This window comes from Centroberyx gerrardi, chromosome 15, assembly GCF_048128805.1.
Source record: "Centroberyx gerrardi isolate f3 chromosome 15, fCenGer3.hap1.cur.20231027, whole genome shotgun sequence".
Taxonomy (NCBI): Eukaryota; Metazoa; Chordata; class Actinopteri; order Beryciformes; family Berycidae; genus Centroberyx; species Centroberyx gerrardi.
This window is the reverse complement of record NC_136011.1, coordinates 10733532-10752146: the sequence shown is the minus strand read 5'-3', so window position 1 is coordinate 10752146 and position 18615 is coordinate 10733532. Positions and strand designations below refer to the sequence as shown.

At 43.9% G+C, this 18615-nt stretch overlaps 1 protein-coding gene across 1 annotated transcript in view; it reads left to right on the top strand.

The window, feature by feature from the left end:
- kif16bb (kinesin family member 16Bb) overlaps positions 1 to 9085 on the top strand; it is a 29220-nt gene extending 20135 nt beyond the window's left edge. Inside the window, exons 18-20 of the mRNA XM_071898044.2 lie at positions 1118 to 1288; positions 3024 to 5131; positions 9060 to 9085. Of these exons, the coding sequence (XP_071754145.2) occupies positions 1118 to 1288; positions 3024 to 5131; positions 9060 to 9085 (2305 nt within the window). The remainder of the gene's footprint in view (positions 1 to 1117; positions 1289 to 3023; positions 5132 to 9059) is intronic.
- Positions 9086 to 18615: the final 9530 nt, after the last annotated feature.

The window sequence follows — 18615 nt, the reverse complement described above, 5'->3', positions numbered from 1 at the left end:
TGTGTCACTTTGTTAGATGGACTGTTTTCAGAGAATGGTGTGGTGAAGTCACTGGAGGAGGCCTTTTTAATATAGCTAGCTCTAAGTGGGACTATTGATTTGCAGAGTAGACTGCAGGGTTTCTCTGTTTGGTCATTTCTCACCTTTCCATTTTTTTTAACGGAAAAACCACTCATGGTATTTGGTTTTAAATTTGGGAGCATCAAAAGGATTTGTTTCTTGACTTGCGACAGCCGCTAGACAGGAACAACAAATCATGAACGGAGAGCTCTGAGTGTTTGGTTTGGTGGAAACTTTCCAACATGAAAACCCTTAAAAGAAGCAAGCAAGGGGTATGCTTGTGTGTTTGTGCAGGCATGGTTTTACGTGTCCTGTATCTGAATGTATGACTGTCCACATGACCTATTTGTTACATTGTCATAGTAAAAGGTGAACCACTATGTTTGATTCAGTCTTTATTAAATGGACTGTAACAGAGGCAGTCCGTCAGAGAGCAGCTGAAATGCCGCTCCTCCCAGCCTGGCAGGTCAGGACACTGAGAGCTCCCGGTGGTGGAGTGGGCCGGCTGATGTTTGACCCATGTAGCTTTTAATGGCCACCTTAGCTCTCAAAGTCCCTCCTCTGACAGCCCCCTCAGTATACTCCATCTCTGGCCAAAAGGCCAAGTGGCAACTTGACTTTGACCACAGACAGGCTGTTATTAGGAGCTCAGATCTCCTGAAACAGTGGAGGTTTTGCACTGGCCAACGTCCATCACTCTAGCAGCTCCTGTGCCACCTAAGCCGCCTCCTCCAGTTTAAGTGCTGTTAGAGCGATCTTACCTACAAACCAATTGGCTCTGAAGGCTGTGATTTTATTGTCCAGATTTGTTTTTAGTATTACAGTTATTTTACTTCACTCTGAGCTGTCCTGTTTTAGTGGAGGTAGAATTACCTGCCTCTTTCAATTGTCCGGGTTGGAGTTTGAAAAACAAGATGAGCTGGAAAAGTTTGAAAATCAGAGGTATGAGATGTTAGAAAAGGTGAATATGAGTGGTATAGGACTCTTTACATCATGCACACTGCATACATTGCAAAAAATCTTGTGTGTGGGTGTGCATGTGTGATGCTATGATTAGGAGGCTGGAGAAGCACAGCCAACAGGAGGTGGAATGGCAGCAGGTGCAAGACAGCCTGCACAGACGCAGCCAGGACATCAAAAGACTTGTGAAGGAGCAGAGCGGGACTCCCAATCAACAGCGAGCAGAAGAGGAGACAAAGGGGGGGGAGACGGAAGAGACTGGCAGTGGGTAAGCTGGGGGAAATGAGCTGTGCTGCTGTTCTGTGCCAATAGTGACGTTGATGAGGCCAGTACTGGTGATCCATTTCAGTCCACTGTCATTCCACGACCAGAGCAATATAAGCCCCTGCATGCGAAAGATGTGGATGACAGTAAACGGTTGGTTTCAAGTCTTACAATATTTGGTCAGCTTCACTAACATTGGGTATCTAATGATCCTACTTCAGATCAGTGTCCCTCTATTGACTCTGAGTGTGAGCAGAATGGACAAACATTGCTGAGTGCAAGACATCCTCTGTTTTGATCTCAGGATCTGCAGAAATCCTTTAATCGTCAAGAGGACCTGCACTGTAGCCCTGTTGATGTTGTCAAGGCGTCAGTGCTCCCACTTTCCCTCCCCCTCCACCTGCTGTAATATATAAAGCTCTGCCAAAGCTGCTGTTTGCTGTCGGAAATCATTCTGAGCTGTATATTTGGTTTCTGTCCCCCCCTGGAGTGCTGAGTATTGTATGTAAATCCTCAAATCTACATGCACAGATTCTATTTAATTTCACAGCTAGTTGAGTGGCTCTAATCTCATCCAGCCGTTTGGGCTGTTTGCTTTTCAAATCTAATGGATGGTTTTTGTGAAGGGGGGGTTTGGGCGTACTGCAATCTTGTCTTTTGCCTGCAAACTGTTTGAAGTCTCTAGTGTCACACCACAGCAAATAATTAAATTGCTTTTGAAAACAAAGAGCCTGGCAGCATGTATTAGAATATAAACCCAGTTGCACTGTGCACCCACCCCCTCATATCGTTAAGACTCAATGGGGTTTTTCTGATAGAATAAGAAATGTATTATTTCAATCTTCTATCTTAACTGCCGCCTATTTCAGCAGGATGGACATTCTGTCTGCAGCGACTGCTGACTCCAGACTGCCAAGCAGCTCTGTGCCCTCTGCCTCACTGGAGAAGTGCATGACTATGGTATGTACACACATTTTTACAGTAGTTCTAGTTAAACACATACATCACATACTCTTGACTCAATGTAAGCTATATACTCATAAAGCCATGGGTGGTTTCTCTGCATGAACAATATAATTTTATACTGTTTTCAAGGAATTTAATAAAGGTAAAATATGGTATGTAAATGGTGAGCAATTTTCTTCTGCAGTTTGCTGTGTTTATTTTTCCAAGTGACTACAATGACACTGTGCAACTGAAGCACTAGTCCCTTTTGTCTTTGCAAAAGAGCACAAATGTCAATACCTACCCTCCTCTCCAGCCAGGCCCAATCCAGATTTTTATGAGGCATGAAATGCTTTTTCCCTTGGCTTGTTTTGTTTGTTTATTATGCACATATTTCAACCCTATTACACTTTCCTGCAGGGGTTTCAAAGAAAATGGTACTCATTTTGTGAAAGCATATTGCAATGAGAGCACTTTTGAAATATTTCTGTTTATACATGTACCTTGTTATTCCTCACTCCATTTGCCTATGAATGCCTTGATGTATTCACATATAATTTAAAAACATGCTTTTAAAGGGGGGTGGGTGGGAACAGTTTTTTTTTTTTTACCCAGGTCCTTTTCAACAGAGTGTTTGTAATTATTATGTGGAGAATAGCAGATAACAAAAAAGGGTTACTGAATTACTCCATATGAAATCTATAAAAGTTTTGACTTCTCTCACCGTTTCTCCCTTACTCTCTCTCACTTTGTAATTAGGCCATACCTGTGAAATGTCCTGTCTCTCACTCTAGTTTTGAGTTGGACGGAGACACACTGCAGGGTGGGATAAGCACCAGGGATGGTCAGGAGCAGGAGAGGGACTCGTCTCATAAATCAGGGCCATGGCTCATGTCTAAGAGGCTGTGGAGGAGAGCTGAGACAGGGGCTGGAATTGAAAGTTCTGGGGGAGGGGAGGCTTGGTCAGGGGATGCCAGCCTCCAGCAGACAAGTGTCCTGGGCCCGGGTGATGGATGTGGCGTGGAGCCGGAGGGGAATGCTAACGAGAGCCAAGGTGTTGTGGCTGACTGCTACGGGGGGAGTCCTGGTTCTGGTGGGAGCTCATTAGGCAGCGTGTCCCTCCTGCAGAGCACCGGAGAAACTAGCTCCAGGTCTGTCCTCCCACAGACCAGCGCTCATTCTCCGCTCTCCAACAAGACATACAGCAGTCAGGCAGCCTGCTGTCCACCTGAGGAAACTGCCTTGGAGGACCAGTTCAGCCGTGAAGAGATGAATGAATTCAGGGGTTTGGAGGAGATCCCAGGAGAGTGTGAGGCTGAGGCTGCAGCAGCTGCAGCTAAAAACTCGAGGCTGGGCTCTCTGGTCAGCAGCATTTCTTGGATGGTCCAGGATGCAGGGCGCCTCCTGTGGAGCTCTCCTTCGGTGTTGCAGCAGGTCAGGGAGGAAGGGCTACAGCCTGTTGGGGCCCGCTGGTCCAGTCAGGTGGTGTCTCTGGTCCGGGAGAGTCAGGTTCTGTCTGTAGTGAAGGACAGCCAGGTCTTCTCCCTTGTCAAAGAGAGCCACGTCTTCTCTTTGTTCAAGGGTAGCTACGTGTTCTCCATGGTGAAAGAACTGCCACTGATACAGCACATCCAGATGGAGCTAACTCAACACCTTCAGCCAGATGAGGCAGCTAGGACGATTCAGGCCCTCACTAGTCCAAACACAACCTTAACTCTGCCTCCAACACAGAACTGTGTCAAGGCAATAGAGTTGCCAGAAGACACATCTCTAGTCCAAAAAGAAAAGTGGTCAAGGGATAAGAGTATAAAGGATATACAGTTACCACAAGAGCAGGACTTGGCTGATATTCATTTAAAACAAGGAGAGAGCATGATCAAGGAGCTCATGTTACCAGCGCAACAGAGCAGTGAGCCACAGGCTACCCATACACCTGTAGACGAGGATCCTCAAACTACTGCTGAGCAGTCATTGGAGAGCTTGGTGACTGTGCAGAAGACTGAGGATGTGCAAATCTTCTGTCAAAACCTGGTAGAGTTCCCTGATGCCCTTGTAAATCTGCAGTCTCTGCCCCTGCAAGGCTTGATGGACTCTTTACAGTCGGTCATCTCCACTTCAGTGTTCACCTCCCAGAAGACTGTGGCACTCTACTGGCTGAGTGCAGCTAAATGCAGCCAACCTCAGCCCTGTCCTGCCCTCCTGATCCTGATGGAGTCTGGCCTGTATACCCTGACCTCTGACCCTGGGCTCCTGGTGCTGTTCCACCACCTCCCCTTGCTGCAGCTGAAGGAAGTCCAGGTAGGCTTAGCAGGCCAGAGTCTGCGTCTGATGGGCACTACAGAGGAGAGCATCCTGGGCCTCTACACCTACAGCCAGAAGCTAACCCAAGAGCTGTGTCGTGCCATACTTGGTGTCATCTGCCCGGGGGACAGCAGGGTCTCTCAGCACCCACTGCTCCATGGAGACTTGACAGGGATGTCCCTGGACTGGCAGGCTTTTGTTCCGGACCTGCTGCTGGATGCCGGTTTGAGGGTCTGCTGCCAGTTCCAGAAGACTCTTGCTGATCTGGTTTACCTTCTTCACGGTAACATGGATCAAGAAAGACCCAGTATGGGAGAGGTGCGGCTGCTACTGTACACTAGTGTAGGGGTGTGCATTAGCCCCAGCACCCGCTCTGAGCCCCTGGCCCAGCTTCTCCTTACTGATACCCACCTAGGCCTGGTGCAGGAGGACTTTGTCTTTCACCCAGCTCCTCGCTCTGTCCCCCTAGAGTCCCGCTGCGCCCAATTCCACGACTTAACCCTCCGCCTTCGCATGGACGTCCGCTGTGTGCTGGTGCATGATGAAGAAAAGAGTGGAGCTGCCAGACTGGATATAATCCTGGCACATGTGGGGGCCAGAGGTCACCCTGAAAGGGTGACGAAGGCAGCTATCCTGCCTGCACATGCCTCTAATTCGTCTCCACATGCAGAAGTGTGGAAATTAACTTTCAGTTGCTCTGCTGAGGCTGCCTGCCTGATTAATCACTTGTCAAATGTCTGATCAAGGACTGAACAGCCAATAATGAACCTCGCACTCAGAGGGAGCCGTGGTTGTGGTGCATCCCAGACAGACGGTGCAAAAGATAGCTCCACAATTAAATGACAGTATTAATATAAATATTATGACCTATGCTTTTGTATTCATTTATTTTCTAGAGATTTGTGTCATTTTAATTAGATTTAGTACTTGCAAATTGTATTGTTGTTCTGTGTAATTTACCAACCACTGCTGTATTTTTCATGTTGAAGAGAGCTTGTCAGTTAGTCTGGATTTTGGTTATGGAAGTCAGAGGATCGTAGGCTCAAAATTGTATGCTTAAAAAAAACATGCTTGTCACTACCTCAACTATTACCAGTTTAATTTGTTTCATGGACATTGTAATATTTGTTTTTAAATATTTTACATTGCAAATCTGACTATTCCAAATTACCTCAATTTCATGGACTTACACTACACACTTATACTTAAATGAACAATGTAAAATTTTGCCAATATTTTATAAACATTTTATATAAAAATAGATCTGTTGGAATATATGTGTGAACATGTTTGTAATAATAAAATGAAGTTAAATCCACCTCTGTTGTGGAGTTGGTTTGTTTACCACTTAGAATGCAGATAAGCTCTGATGGTTGAGCTTTTGATTTGGGAAAATGGGGAATTCAGACTTTGATGCATTTCACTGCTCTTTCTCCATGTACTGTCTAATATTTTCTCTTCCCATCATTTCTCTCTCTCTCTCTGTTGCTCTCCCTCTCCTCCTTCAATGTTAGCTTTGGCAATAGGTTGCTTTTTGTTCCCCTAGGGCCCATCTCTCTGTCTAGAGGACCCTGCATGAATCAGTATTCAACTCTTAGCACTGAACTCGCCACTGGAGTGACACACGGTTAGCATCTGAGGTCAAGGTGAACCTCTGCTACTCTCAAGTTACTACCTGCACAATGCCCAATGGACTTACTCCTGCCAGTCAACATTGTCCACCCCAGGATAGGCCTCTTTCATTGTATGAGGACTGCTGCCGATAGGTTGATCGTGTTCGATCTCTGGGAAAGAACCTGAGTCGGATACACATTTGAGGAGCTGGAGGCAAAGACTGCCTGCTCCTTATCTTGACTGAGTGACCCCATCCAGCATGGAAAATTACAGGGACAATATAGTGCAATCAGTCCTCTTGTCTGCTCCAGCATGAAGGGTGGAGATTTGGCCTTGAATGAAGAAACACATCACACCTCAGAGTGGTAGGTTTGAGCCAGGGTGAAAGCCTGGGGCTGCGAAAGCCTTTTCCTCCCCTTGCTCCAGAAATTTAATTAGCATTCACGCCACCCACTGTGAATCATGCCATCTTGTGAATAAAACACAAAAGACAGACAAATCATAACCTAATATAGCATATTGAAATGAGACCGATAGTCCTAAGTGCAAGAAAAGATAAGAATTATGGTTTTAATTTTCCACAGGTTCATTTCTACATTTAGAGATTACATCGAGGCTAATGTATTGCAAATATTTTTACAGGTTATGAAAGGTTTAATATAGATGGCGAAATGAGAGACTGTCCTTTGGTAGATAAGACAATAAATTGTGGCTTTAATTGAAAACACAAGGAGGGTGCACATCAGTAGACTTCCACATCCAACACCATAAAGCATTGGGATTTGTGATTGAAAAATAATCAGTAATTATTTTCTCTATTGCCTTGTGGAGTGTGGGCTGGTAGGTTTCTTTCTCCTTGAAGCAGTCACCTAACATCACATTCTTAATAACCTTTCCGCCTCTGCTCCACCACATATGAGGCGCCTTTTAAGTTTTGTTTTTTTAATAAAACATCTTAACATTGCTTTGAGAATTTAGATTGAGGCAATAGTAAGGAATCTGTTTTAATATCACTGATATGTTATATCTCAGAATCTCACAAAGAAAGAAAGTGGTTTCATATGATTCAAAGTTTAGTAGTGAGTTCTTTCTTCTTCTGAAATGGGAAGACTCTGTTGGTCTGCGCTCTCATGTTGTGTTCAATGGGAGTGATTTGTGTGAGTAGTAGGCGTGAGCTCCATGTTGGGCACAGCCTGGTTTGGTGGAAGTGCTCACTCTGGCTACACAGCAGACACACACACTCGCAGGCTCCCAATCTCTAATCATTACTCTGTGATTTCCCACTGGGCTCTCCGGCCCTAATATGTACCGTCATTGACAGCACATGCAGGATAATTTGTTTACCTCCTTATTTGGAAGCACGTAATCATGACCCAGTCTATCCTCTTGTTAGTTAGTTGTTAATAGGCTAAATCTTTTTCAGGTCGATTTTCCTTGATCATTCTGCCTGCCCACAATAGACACGCAGATTCAGTTATATGTTGTTTTGTTCAGTGATTTTGAAGGCTAATATGTGACCTGCTGTGTAGATGTAAATTGGTCCTGATGATATTTATATATATTATTGGAATCAGTTTTGGACAGGCAAAATTAAATCTACCCCATCTCCTTTAGTTTCTTTTGCCTGGAGAGTTAGTTTCCTGGTTACAAATTAAGCTTTGCCCCAAAGAAAAAACATCTTGCTAAGCCAAGAACTTTTCTTAATCTTTCAGAGGAGCTGGCTTTCTGATTTAACCTGGTATTAATGCAGGGCCTAAGGAAAAGCAGACCAGCGGATCAGCACAGAACATTAATGCTGGTGGTGAGTTTCTCCTCGTATTGTTAAGACAAAGCAATGTGTGGCTGAAATCCATTCGTAAAACCTGGGACCAAAAACTGAACTGAAGTTGCATGTGCATGTGACAATGTTTATTGCACTTTTTAAATGCACTTCTTCATTTGCAAACACAATTTGTAACTTGTAATTGGTTTATAGTGTCACATTGTTTTTAGGTAGACATACAGATACCCCCATATAGCCATATGGCCATCTGTAAACTTGTTAATTTGAATATGATGCACACTTGCAAATTCACATATCTGCTTATTCAGTTTACACATGCTTTCCTCATTGTTATATTCTGCATATAGTAATTATATTGCCTTATGGCTCCACTATTTCATGCTGTATACATACTGATATTTTTATATTGTATTACATTATGTTTATAAATACGTATTTATATAGAACGTATTTCTAATACTGTAATCCATATTTGAGTAATATGGATTATTTGAATGAATTTTTGCCCCTTAAACCAAAAAAGAAAGTGTCCGAGCTAATATGGAGTTTTTGTGTGAGGTGAGGACTGTTATTTTCACTGCTGTGCTCACATGAATGCATCACATTTTCACCCAGCTCAGTTATAGTATCCATTGTTTTTATTCACAGGATTTAATCAACTACACTGCGCAGTGCTGCAAATTTGTGTTGTGTGAACTGAGGACTGAAACATTTGTGCTAATTAAGAATAAAGAAAGCGCCGTGAGTGTAATGTGGATTGTTAGGGCTAATGGATATGTTCATTAGCAGATAAAACCACTTGATCACTTGATTTCTCTCCTTTTGATGGAGGCTTTGTACCAAGGGCACTTTTTCAAGTTCGATTCCAGCTGAGTGGAGGTCTCTGAAAGTCCGGTATGTGCATCCGACTGTTTTTAAATTAATTTTAGTCAAAAACAGCACAATGTAATTAACTTCATCACTGTAGTACTATCTAATGAGGCCTAGTGTGTGTGTGTGCCAGCAAAGACAGGTTTTATCCAAGCCTCTGATGGAATTTGTTGGGGTGAGTCTCAAAGGAGATGCTCACAATGGCAACCTGAATGTCACTGGCATCTTTGAGCCGTGCTCATTTGTGAATGTCTGTCCGCAGGCCAGAGAAATCTCAATGCCCTCTAGAAGGATGATTTTGTCACACAGTGTCATTTTTAAATTGGACTCCACTCCATTTCTCCCTGCCCTCCCCGCCGCAGTTTTGGACCTCACATGAGTTTCATTAGCATTTGCAGGAACTGTGAGACATTTGCCACCGCGGATTGTGACAGATTTCACAAGCTCAATTTTACTGTTGCCCTGGGGGGGAAGAGGCAGTGCTCACCATCTGTTGATTGTGACTGTACCCGGCAGTTCCTTAAGAGGCTGCCATTTCTGCCACTGCTGACACTCCTGTGGCAATTCTGATATCTGGGGACTGCAATGTGCGAGGTTCTACAGCAAAACTGGAAATTTATTTTGATGAAGATTTCGTTGCACCGGATTAATGTTTCTTAAATGTGGAAATGTACTCTATAAAGTGTTGTTGGATTTCATATTGTTTACTGATGTTGCTGATGATTATTGATGATAAGTATGTATAGTGGTAGACAAAATAGCAGAAACACCTAACAGTATATTAATATCAAGAATGTAATAAGGAGTAGGAGTATTGCAAACACATAGGAGTATTCTGAAGGCAAAAATGCCACCTTTTGCCTTCTGAACAGCTTCAATCCTCCTTGGATTGCTGTCATACAAATCCCGAACTTTGTGTTGTGGGATATTGGACCATTCTTCAAAAAAGAAAGCCTCCATTTCTTTGATGGATGAAGGAGGTGGAAACCTACTCTGCGCTCCAGAGCTTCCCATAAAGCTTCAATGATGTTTAGATCTGGAGACTGGGGAGGCCATGGAAGGCATTTGACTTCATCCTGGTGTTCATGAAACAACTCATGAATTTGTTTAGCAGTGTGTATGGAGGCATCAATATCTTAAAATATGGGAACATATGAGGGAACAGTGTTTTGTTTTGGGTTTTTTGTGGCATTTTTTGCCTTTATTGGACAGGTGGAAGTAGAGAGAGAGACAGAAAGGATTGGGGGAGAGAGGGGAGAACGACACACAAAAAAGGTCCCAGGCCTAATGGTGCAGACTAATAGCGCCCATGAATTGGCTGCCTATACCATTACAGCTCCAACACCATGTTTAACAGTTGGCAAGAGACAATGTTGGTTGAAGGCATCCTTTGATTTTCTTTGATTCATTCTTTGATTCAGACATAAACGTGTCTGAATGTACTGTAGTAAAAGAGGTGAAAGATGACCATATTGCTATTTTCCATTTGGTCCAGGTTTTGTGCTCTTTCCACCAGGATTCCATATTTGTGTGTTGGTCTTTGATACGAATGGTATCATGATTTTTGAAACTGTTCTCTCTTGCCACATTAAATAATTTTGCAGTTTTTGTGAATGATGCATGTGCATGCAATTGGGGCACGGACCATTTAGAACTATCTCATGCTGCTTTAAAAAAAGAAACTTGCATAGAAAAGTGATTATCCCTGACACATACTGCTAATTGGCTTCCATTGTGATCAAGTTACTCCAAAGTCCTTTTTCCTGTGGTGTTTCCATTATATTGTCCATGTCCACCCCTTGTATTCACTCATGGAATGCAGACTTCAGCAGCATACCAGGTAACACCTTGAAAAGCGTTCAAATTCACATTTATGCTGCTGGCGGGGGCGCTGCATTCCTTTGAGACCACAAGTATTTATGATTATGCTCTTAAACATCCTATAATAAGAGAAGATAAAGCCGCTGTGCAGCAGGTTGCACAGACGAAAAGCCGCTCTGAGGGGATGTGCTCTGCTCTTAAATGATTTTCTTAAGTCTCCAGTAGAAGTTGGGGAGAAAGACTGAGCTGCAACAATCAAATATGTCTGTGCTGGACCAAAACACACTCCATGACTTCCATAGGAGATCCCCAAAAAGGAGTAAAAGAAGCACATCGTACAAATAAGAGTAAGCTGAAAATGATGGATTACTTGCATTGGGCTTAATCGAAGGGCACACAACCATCACAGAATGCAAACACGTTTCGATGAATGCGTTAAGGCGTTTGACTCCTTTTTGTGGGATTTACCTTTTGGAGAGAATCCTTTTTTTGGTCAGTACTAGCTGAAACGTTTTAGTGTTTTGTAATAGTTGCTTGCCCTTCAGTAAACCATAGTCATTTTGACTCTTATTTGTGGGTCTCCAGTAGAAGTGTCAGCTCACTGTGAGCAGGCTTTAGCAATAGTGGGTGATAAGCAGAGGTGATAGTCAGATGGTGTTGCTACTTGTATATGCAGCTCATGTCAGCATGGTTCATTTTGAATGGCTCCATCACATTTCTATTCCTGCGGCAGCTGCGTTTAAACTTGAACTCAGTTCATTGTGAAGCGAATGATTGTACCATCACAATGTTAATGCTGATTTCAATCTGGGCCCAAATCAATGGAGCGCTATTAAGTTAGATTAGTAAATCGTTCACAAGAATAGTCTGATTTGTATAGTCTGATCTTGCTAGTTTAGCACCTTCTTTTATGACAATTCTCATAGATTACATTGTGTTTCTGAGCATGTAAGCACAAAGTTAATTGTCTAGCTAACACAGGGCTGTGGCAGTCCGCATGACCTGGTGAATATTGAGCATGCTCACAATATGTTAAGGTTTCACACTGAATAGATGTAGAGATGGAGAATGAGGTCTGTAACTCTGCCTTCCATTGTGCTTTTTGGGTTCATTATTCTGTGAAAAAAGCATGGCAATCGCACATCCAGCCGTATTGTTTGGTACAGGTGCTTTGGAGAAGGAGCTGAATACACGACTGAATAAAGGATATCCTGCACACTGCTCTTGCTCAACGCCACCAGAATTGTGTTTATTGTCTTCGTCAGAGTGTGCGTCTATACTCTGACAAAGGTCCTGGTGGATCCGAAGAATAAAATTCTGGTGGCGTTGAGCAAGAGCGGTGTGCGGGATATCCTTTATTCAGTCGTGACTTCATTATTCTGTTTGTCAGATGTAGGTCTGTTTCAAAATGAACATGGAGCGACGGAAAATGTGAATGCTTCCCTTCATAAAGCTTCAAAAAACCCCATTGAAAGTCTGATTTGATTCTGCTGATGTAGTGTGAGGTGTGAAAGTCATAAGAAAGTGGACTTGCAAAACTTATATATTGATATAAATTGATGCAAAGGAAAAAAATATTACTCAGCAACAAGTGGTATTTTATGAACTGACATTGGCCAGTAATGTGATTTAAATGGTTCCATGTGTTGTGTATTTGATAAGTCTCTGGCACAGTTTAGAATAATAATAAAGCTGCATTTTCACAAAAGAGGCAGGTAAACTACCTAATTAGAGCAGAGACACAACAGAAATGTCTAGAGAAGAGCTAAATAAACTAGATAAACTATCACAATGCAAAATACTGTAGTGATAATATTGCTTTGGCATTTGCTTTTTTGGCTTGAGAGCAAAATGTGTTGCGATGCCGCTTGCTGGCTCGCAGCGCCGTCCTCCATCGCTGAGCAGGTGAAAATGCGAGGGGAAAGGAATGTGTGGAGAGTAGCTGGGAGGATTGGGAGAGTCCTGAAATTCCAATGGACGGGGAGCTCTTCCAAAACGGAGAACGGGCTGGAAAGTGAGTTCTGAAAGCCAGACATCTCCGCACCTGGTGAAGTAATGGTTGAGTCATTGGTATTGATCAACCACCCCATCAAACCCCTGCAGATATATTATGGTCATTTTGTGCTGTGGTAGCCTACTGTAAAAATCTAACCGATTGCACCTTTAAGTAAAGTGTTATCACCTCGCAGTGCAGCGGATGAGTGCGATCTGATACAGAGCTTCGCCGTGCGTGTGGCTGGCACCACCAGATGAAGGGCCGCGCTGGTGATGAGTTCCATCACCAAGGCTTTCTCCCCCGGGGCCTGACACATAACGCTATTTACGACAAGCCCTCTGACAAACAGGACAAGGCTGTTTTCCAAACCTGCTGCATTTTACTTTTATGGGTAGCGGGCGTGAGCGGTGACAGAAGGAGCGGGTCCAGACTGCTGATGCTGGCGATGTGAGCTTCTTCTCCACAGCTCCTATTTCTAGGCTTACAGCTCCAGCATGGTGCCATTAATCAAGCTCCAGAAGTTAAGTGTTACTGCAGGCATCACTGTGTTATAAATTGCATGGGAAATGCATAATTAGTTAGCAACAAATCTATTTTACAGTCACACTGTATTCAGTTGGGGATGCATTTTGTTCCAAATGCTTTTCTGCAGGGATAATAATCACTGCTTTGGACCAGAAGTAGCGCTGGCTCACCTGATGCAAGTGAGATCCAAAGAAACTTTAGAAGCCTTATGGGAGTCGAATCTAATGAAATAAAATAGCTAACACCTGTCTGAGCTTCCAGCATGTCTTTGCCCGCTGCTGCATCAGATGCCATTCATCTGTGTGACTTACTGCATCACTTAAAACAAAAAGGAAGTTTACATTCATCTGAGAGAGTTGTTCCTCATCTCTTCAAGGCAGCAGTGGATCCCACTCAGCAGTGTGACGTAGCAGTGTCTGTCCCTGCTCTCCTCTTCCATGTCGCAAAGACAAAGTCAACTGACAGAGGCAATTTTCTCTGGGTCACACACACATGCACACTGTTTCTGCATAACTTTTTCACTCCCTTCACAACTTGACAAGCAGCCTTTACACCTTTGCAAAGTTTTCACATTTCCAGGCTGGTTCACAAAGTTCCACGTCCCATTTTTCATCTCAGCGGTCTCCGTTTCGCTTGAAGCACAAGGAAGGAAGCGAAAGGTATTCACTCATTATTCCCAGTGTCTTTAGCCCATCCTCAGGACCTCAACCCAGACTGGGACTATTTCCATGTAATTGGTGCTGATGTTGCTCCAGGTGCCATTTTGTGTTTTGATACGGCCCTGCTTTCTGAGCGGAGGGAACAGGGTGCAAAGTGTCCCTCACAACAGGCGGCAAATTACTCCTCGGAACTCGCCTAACACCCTTGTGGAGAGCAGAGCTGCCATAAAGGCAAAACAATTTGTCCAACATGAATGGGCTCCCTGGGGACTGTCTTTAAGTGTTAAATGACCTGGATGAACCCAATACTAATCCACGGCTGGGAGTTATTCAGGCTTGGACGGCTAACACTTATACCCTCTGCGCAGCCATTTGAAGACTGTTTATGCAAATTCAAGGTGATCTGATTTTTCTCATGGCTTAGTTTACCGTCTCTCTCGGCCCCTGGAGACTCTTACAGTCACTCCAATCATTCTAACCCCCCGCCTGTACAGGCATGCAGGCGTACGCATGACAGTGTGAGTGGGCAGGAATACATTGTAATACAAATATTTCACACACAGGCTCACATAATTAGGCTTCCTATGTGATGGTTTCAGTTCTGAATTTCAGCACTTTATTGGCATGCAAAGAAAATCCAAATATCATACTGTTCCTACTTGGCAGGAACCGTACAGACATAACAACCATCCTTGCATGCATGCACACACACACACACACACACACACACACACACACACAGAAATCAAAACTGAGACTCCAGGCTATAAAAAAACATACATAATACTTTTTTGTTAACAGCTTACTGACAATATTCAACCTCCTTTATGTCAAGGATAGGCTCGCTTTGGTACATTAAGTGTGAACACCATGGCTACAGTAGGGGGCAGCAGTGAGCCACGGGTGGGACCGCTTTCGACGTCCTACCTTCCTTGTCTCTGTTTTCTCTCTCTCTTTTCTCATAAACAGGATTGTGGTCTGCCCTCCAGACATCTGCTCGGTTGTAAAGGGAATGAATAAATAAAAACAAAGGCCTATGAATGACGCACCAGAATTTATGTTCCATGGAAGCATATATTCTGTTTCAATATTATAATCCTTATTGGTACATTTATGGTTTGTGTCAGCGTTTATGTTTAAGTGCATTTGTGTTCTTCTGTCATGTCTGTGAAATAAAAGGGGAGAAAGTACAAGGGAAAGGAGACGACTCAGGAGAGTTAGGGAAGCAGGGATGGAGCGAAGTAAGGAAAGAAAGTACAGCGTGACAGCCAGTCACTGTACAATACAGAGAACAGATCATTAATTAATGCTGCTGAGAGTGTGAAGGGAATCGATTCGCCCCCTGAGCACGACACGCACTAACACCCCCATCTAACTGGCATGGAGGAGGGTGGGGGGGGGATCCACACTCCCCTTGTCAGTTCACCTCCATTTTAATCGCTTCTAATTGTTTCCAATGCCATGCAGTAAATATCCAGCGGGAAGAGCGAAACACACTTTGCCCCTGTTTCTTTTCATTAGGACCCTTTCTGTCTTTCATGTTCCCTTTTTTTTTTTTTTTTTTTTTTTTTTTTGCTTTTTGGCCGATTCACTCCCTCCCTCGGAGCCTGCCGGATGGCTTGATTAAAGTAGTTGTTTCATAAGCAGCACTTTTTGTTGTGCTTCTGTTTTTGTGTGTTCGCTGAGCCTGTGTTATCTGTACACATGGAGGAGTGTGCGCTCCTGTCAGGGGGTGACAGCTGGCTCTCTCTGCCCCCCCTGTCACAGAGAGGCTGTGACTGCTGGAGTGTGACCAGCCTCTCGCCCGCCTGCCCGCCTTACACCCCCCCCCCCCCCCGCTCCCCCCTCTCACCCCCCCCTACCGCCTGGCCTGCCCTGCTCCTCTGCTTGTGGCCCTCTCTCTCTCTCTTAGATCCACGCTGCATATGGGCCTGGTCAGCCATGGAAACCTGCTCAGCCCAATTAGAAGCGGCCGCCAGCTGGGCTTCCCCTCCGTTCTTGCAGCCCGCCCCTCTCGCCCCTCTCGCCCCTGCCATGTCCCTCTCTCCCCCCTCCAGTGGCTTCACGCTCCAGCATCCCACAATCAGACCCTCTCACGCCCACAATCATGCCACGCTGATGGGCATGCTGTCCCCCGGTGCCCGGATGGAAGCGACGATTTGTACATTTTGCACATACCATGACAGACAGACAGACGTACGCACATGAAACGCAGACAGACAAACAGGCAAAGGGCTCCACAATCTCCTCCTCCAGATGCTTTGTTTTGTCTCCGGCCTCACCAGCTGGTTTGGACTAAATGTCTGGAGGTAATAAACCTGTTTGTTATTGAGTTCATATCTCAATGGCTGGGCCATAGTGAGGATGGCTCCTCCGACTCTCACCTCTCAAAACACAGACTGGCTTGAGATATCCAGTGTCTTTCAGAATGTCTGGGGAATTCAGGGCTCATAGTCGCTGTGGGGGTCATTTGCTTTTTCAATACGGATTTCTTGTATTTGAATAGCGCTGCATTCCGCCTTATTATTTTCGTGGCACTAACACCACTTAGCATTCATCATCACCCATGGCAATTATGATATGGAAAAATCTTTTAGTAAATACTGACAGCTCAGACTCATTTCTCCAGTTCAAGAGATTCTTGTGAGCAAGTGAGGTCAGTCATTTAATGTTATTGGACCACAGCAATTCTTCTTTTTTCTCTCTCTCTAATGGCTTTCAGTTCGTTTAGACTGCCTCACCTGCAGTTCAGGGACTTGCAGAGGCATACAGTTTGTATAAAGTTAACAGGAAATCACTTGAGAGTTTCAATGTCAATGAAAAGAAAAGCACTTACTGACAAATAAAATGTCAGAATTTGCTATAGGAAATTTCACTTGGAATTAAGTGTCTATCTTATCAATTCTTACCGTTGGAATGAAACTGAATTATCGGGGCTATCAGAAAGAGAAACAGGCAATTTAGGTCTGAAAGAGATGATCATGTTCAAAGTAAATATAGCTGTAAAAATGTAACATAAACTTGGTCATGGTAGAAATGCAGGTTCATGCATTTATAAACACACATGCCTCTATAGTTTATGGTCTTACTTGTGTTTCACTGACAAAAAGTTTGCCCAAGGGCAATTTGATTTACCAATATTGGGGATTCAGAATGCTATAGGTTTTGTAAAAGTTACTATTCAACATTGTTTCGCTGTTCTGCTTCAGCTACCATATTCCTCTTTCTGGTCATCAATCACTGATGTAGGTCTGATTGCACATGAAGTGGCTGGATCCCATTTTGAGGTGTGACAGGGGCCTATTTTCTGCTAGTGGCAGTGATGGCTGCATGTCAGAGCTCACGACAGGATGCTCTCCGCCCCGTCTCCTGAGGTTTGGGGGTTTGAGGGGCCACCGGCCCCTTTTGTCCTCCTTTGTAGATGGTCTCTGACATGACTTGTTTTAGGCACAGGCAAAGGCAGTAATTGATTTCTCTCTCCTCTCTGATTCCGTTTCTGGCTCTCAGTCGCCGGCTGCATCTCTCCTCAGGGAAACAGATGAATAAAAAGACAGAGCGTGAAGTTTATAGCCAACAGTCACAGGGCTGACAGATGGTCAAAGCCCACGTTATCAGGCCCTGATGGAAGTGCGGAATGTGGTGGTTAGCTTCTGAAATGGCTTCTGAGAGGATCGGTCATATATATTAGAGCAGAAAGTATTGAGCCGTGAAGAGCTGGAGAGATGGGAGATATTGAGGCGCACAGACATTGACGGTGAGAAGGACCTAAGCTCAGATCTGACAGGCTACATTAATAGATCGGTGAACTGATAGATGCACAATGGAACGGTGTGATGAATAAACTGATTCAGCCCTAGAAATTGAATTTTCATTCCTTTTGCTACAGCCAGTGGGAAAAGTTGTTGGAATGTTCAGTGATGTGTTTGAGATTCATCCAGCTGGAAATTTCACAGAATTGAATGTACTCCTCTTTTTTTTTTTACATCTTTATTAAGATCACTTGCCGGAGGAAAAACAAAGGATATTCTTGAATTTACTGTGAACCAACAGTATTGTTACTTGTGAACTGACCAAATCTCATTATACTAACCTAAACAAAAGAGAATTAGTCTCTTTTTTTCTAAGCCTCAATAATACCAAAAAAATCAACAGAGCATTCATCATAATTGTGACCTTGTGTCTTTCTGTCAGCAGGACTGACTTAATCAATTGCAGAAGTTGTCAGCGGTGACAAGAAGCTTTTAGCCTGGAGACAAGAGAGACGGGTGGCATGGACTGTCTGCAGACGCTCTAGCCTCTCTCCATTAATGTCAATGTCTGTTCCAATTCAGACAGCTCCACTCAGACATGCTACAAAACTTTGTTAGCCAAGTTTTTTTCATCTCTTTGCTCTTTTTTTTTTCTACATGGAGGAATAAATGAGCCAATTAACAGTGAATGAGAAAATCTCCCCCTGTGTGTTGCGGTATGAGGTGTTTTGTGAGTTGCATCTTGCGGGAGAGCTGTGGCATTCTGTGACAGGAAAGCCTAAAAAGTGGTGTTTGGTGTAATTATAATCATCTCTATCAGCGCCCTTGGATCGTTAGCACCTCTCTAGGCTCCAGCAATTTGACAATGATGCTAAATGAATCATACATTTATTAATGAAGTTTTCCTACAATTAGGCACCTTCAAAACGAATCAACACCCATGTTATGCATTCTGTACAGTTTCCCCATTCGCTGTCATGTCAACAATAAGTGACAATGTTCTGGTTTTCGCTGCAATGTGATGAACACATTTCAAGTTATTCTGCTTAGTGAGAAGTGAGCGCTTTA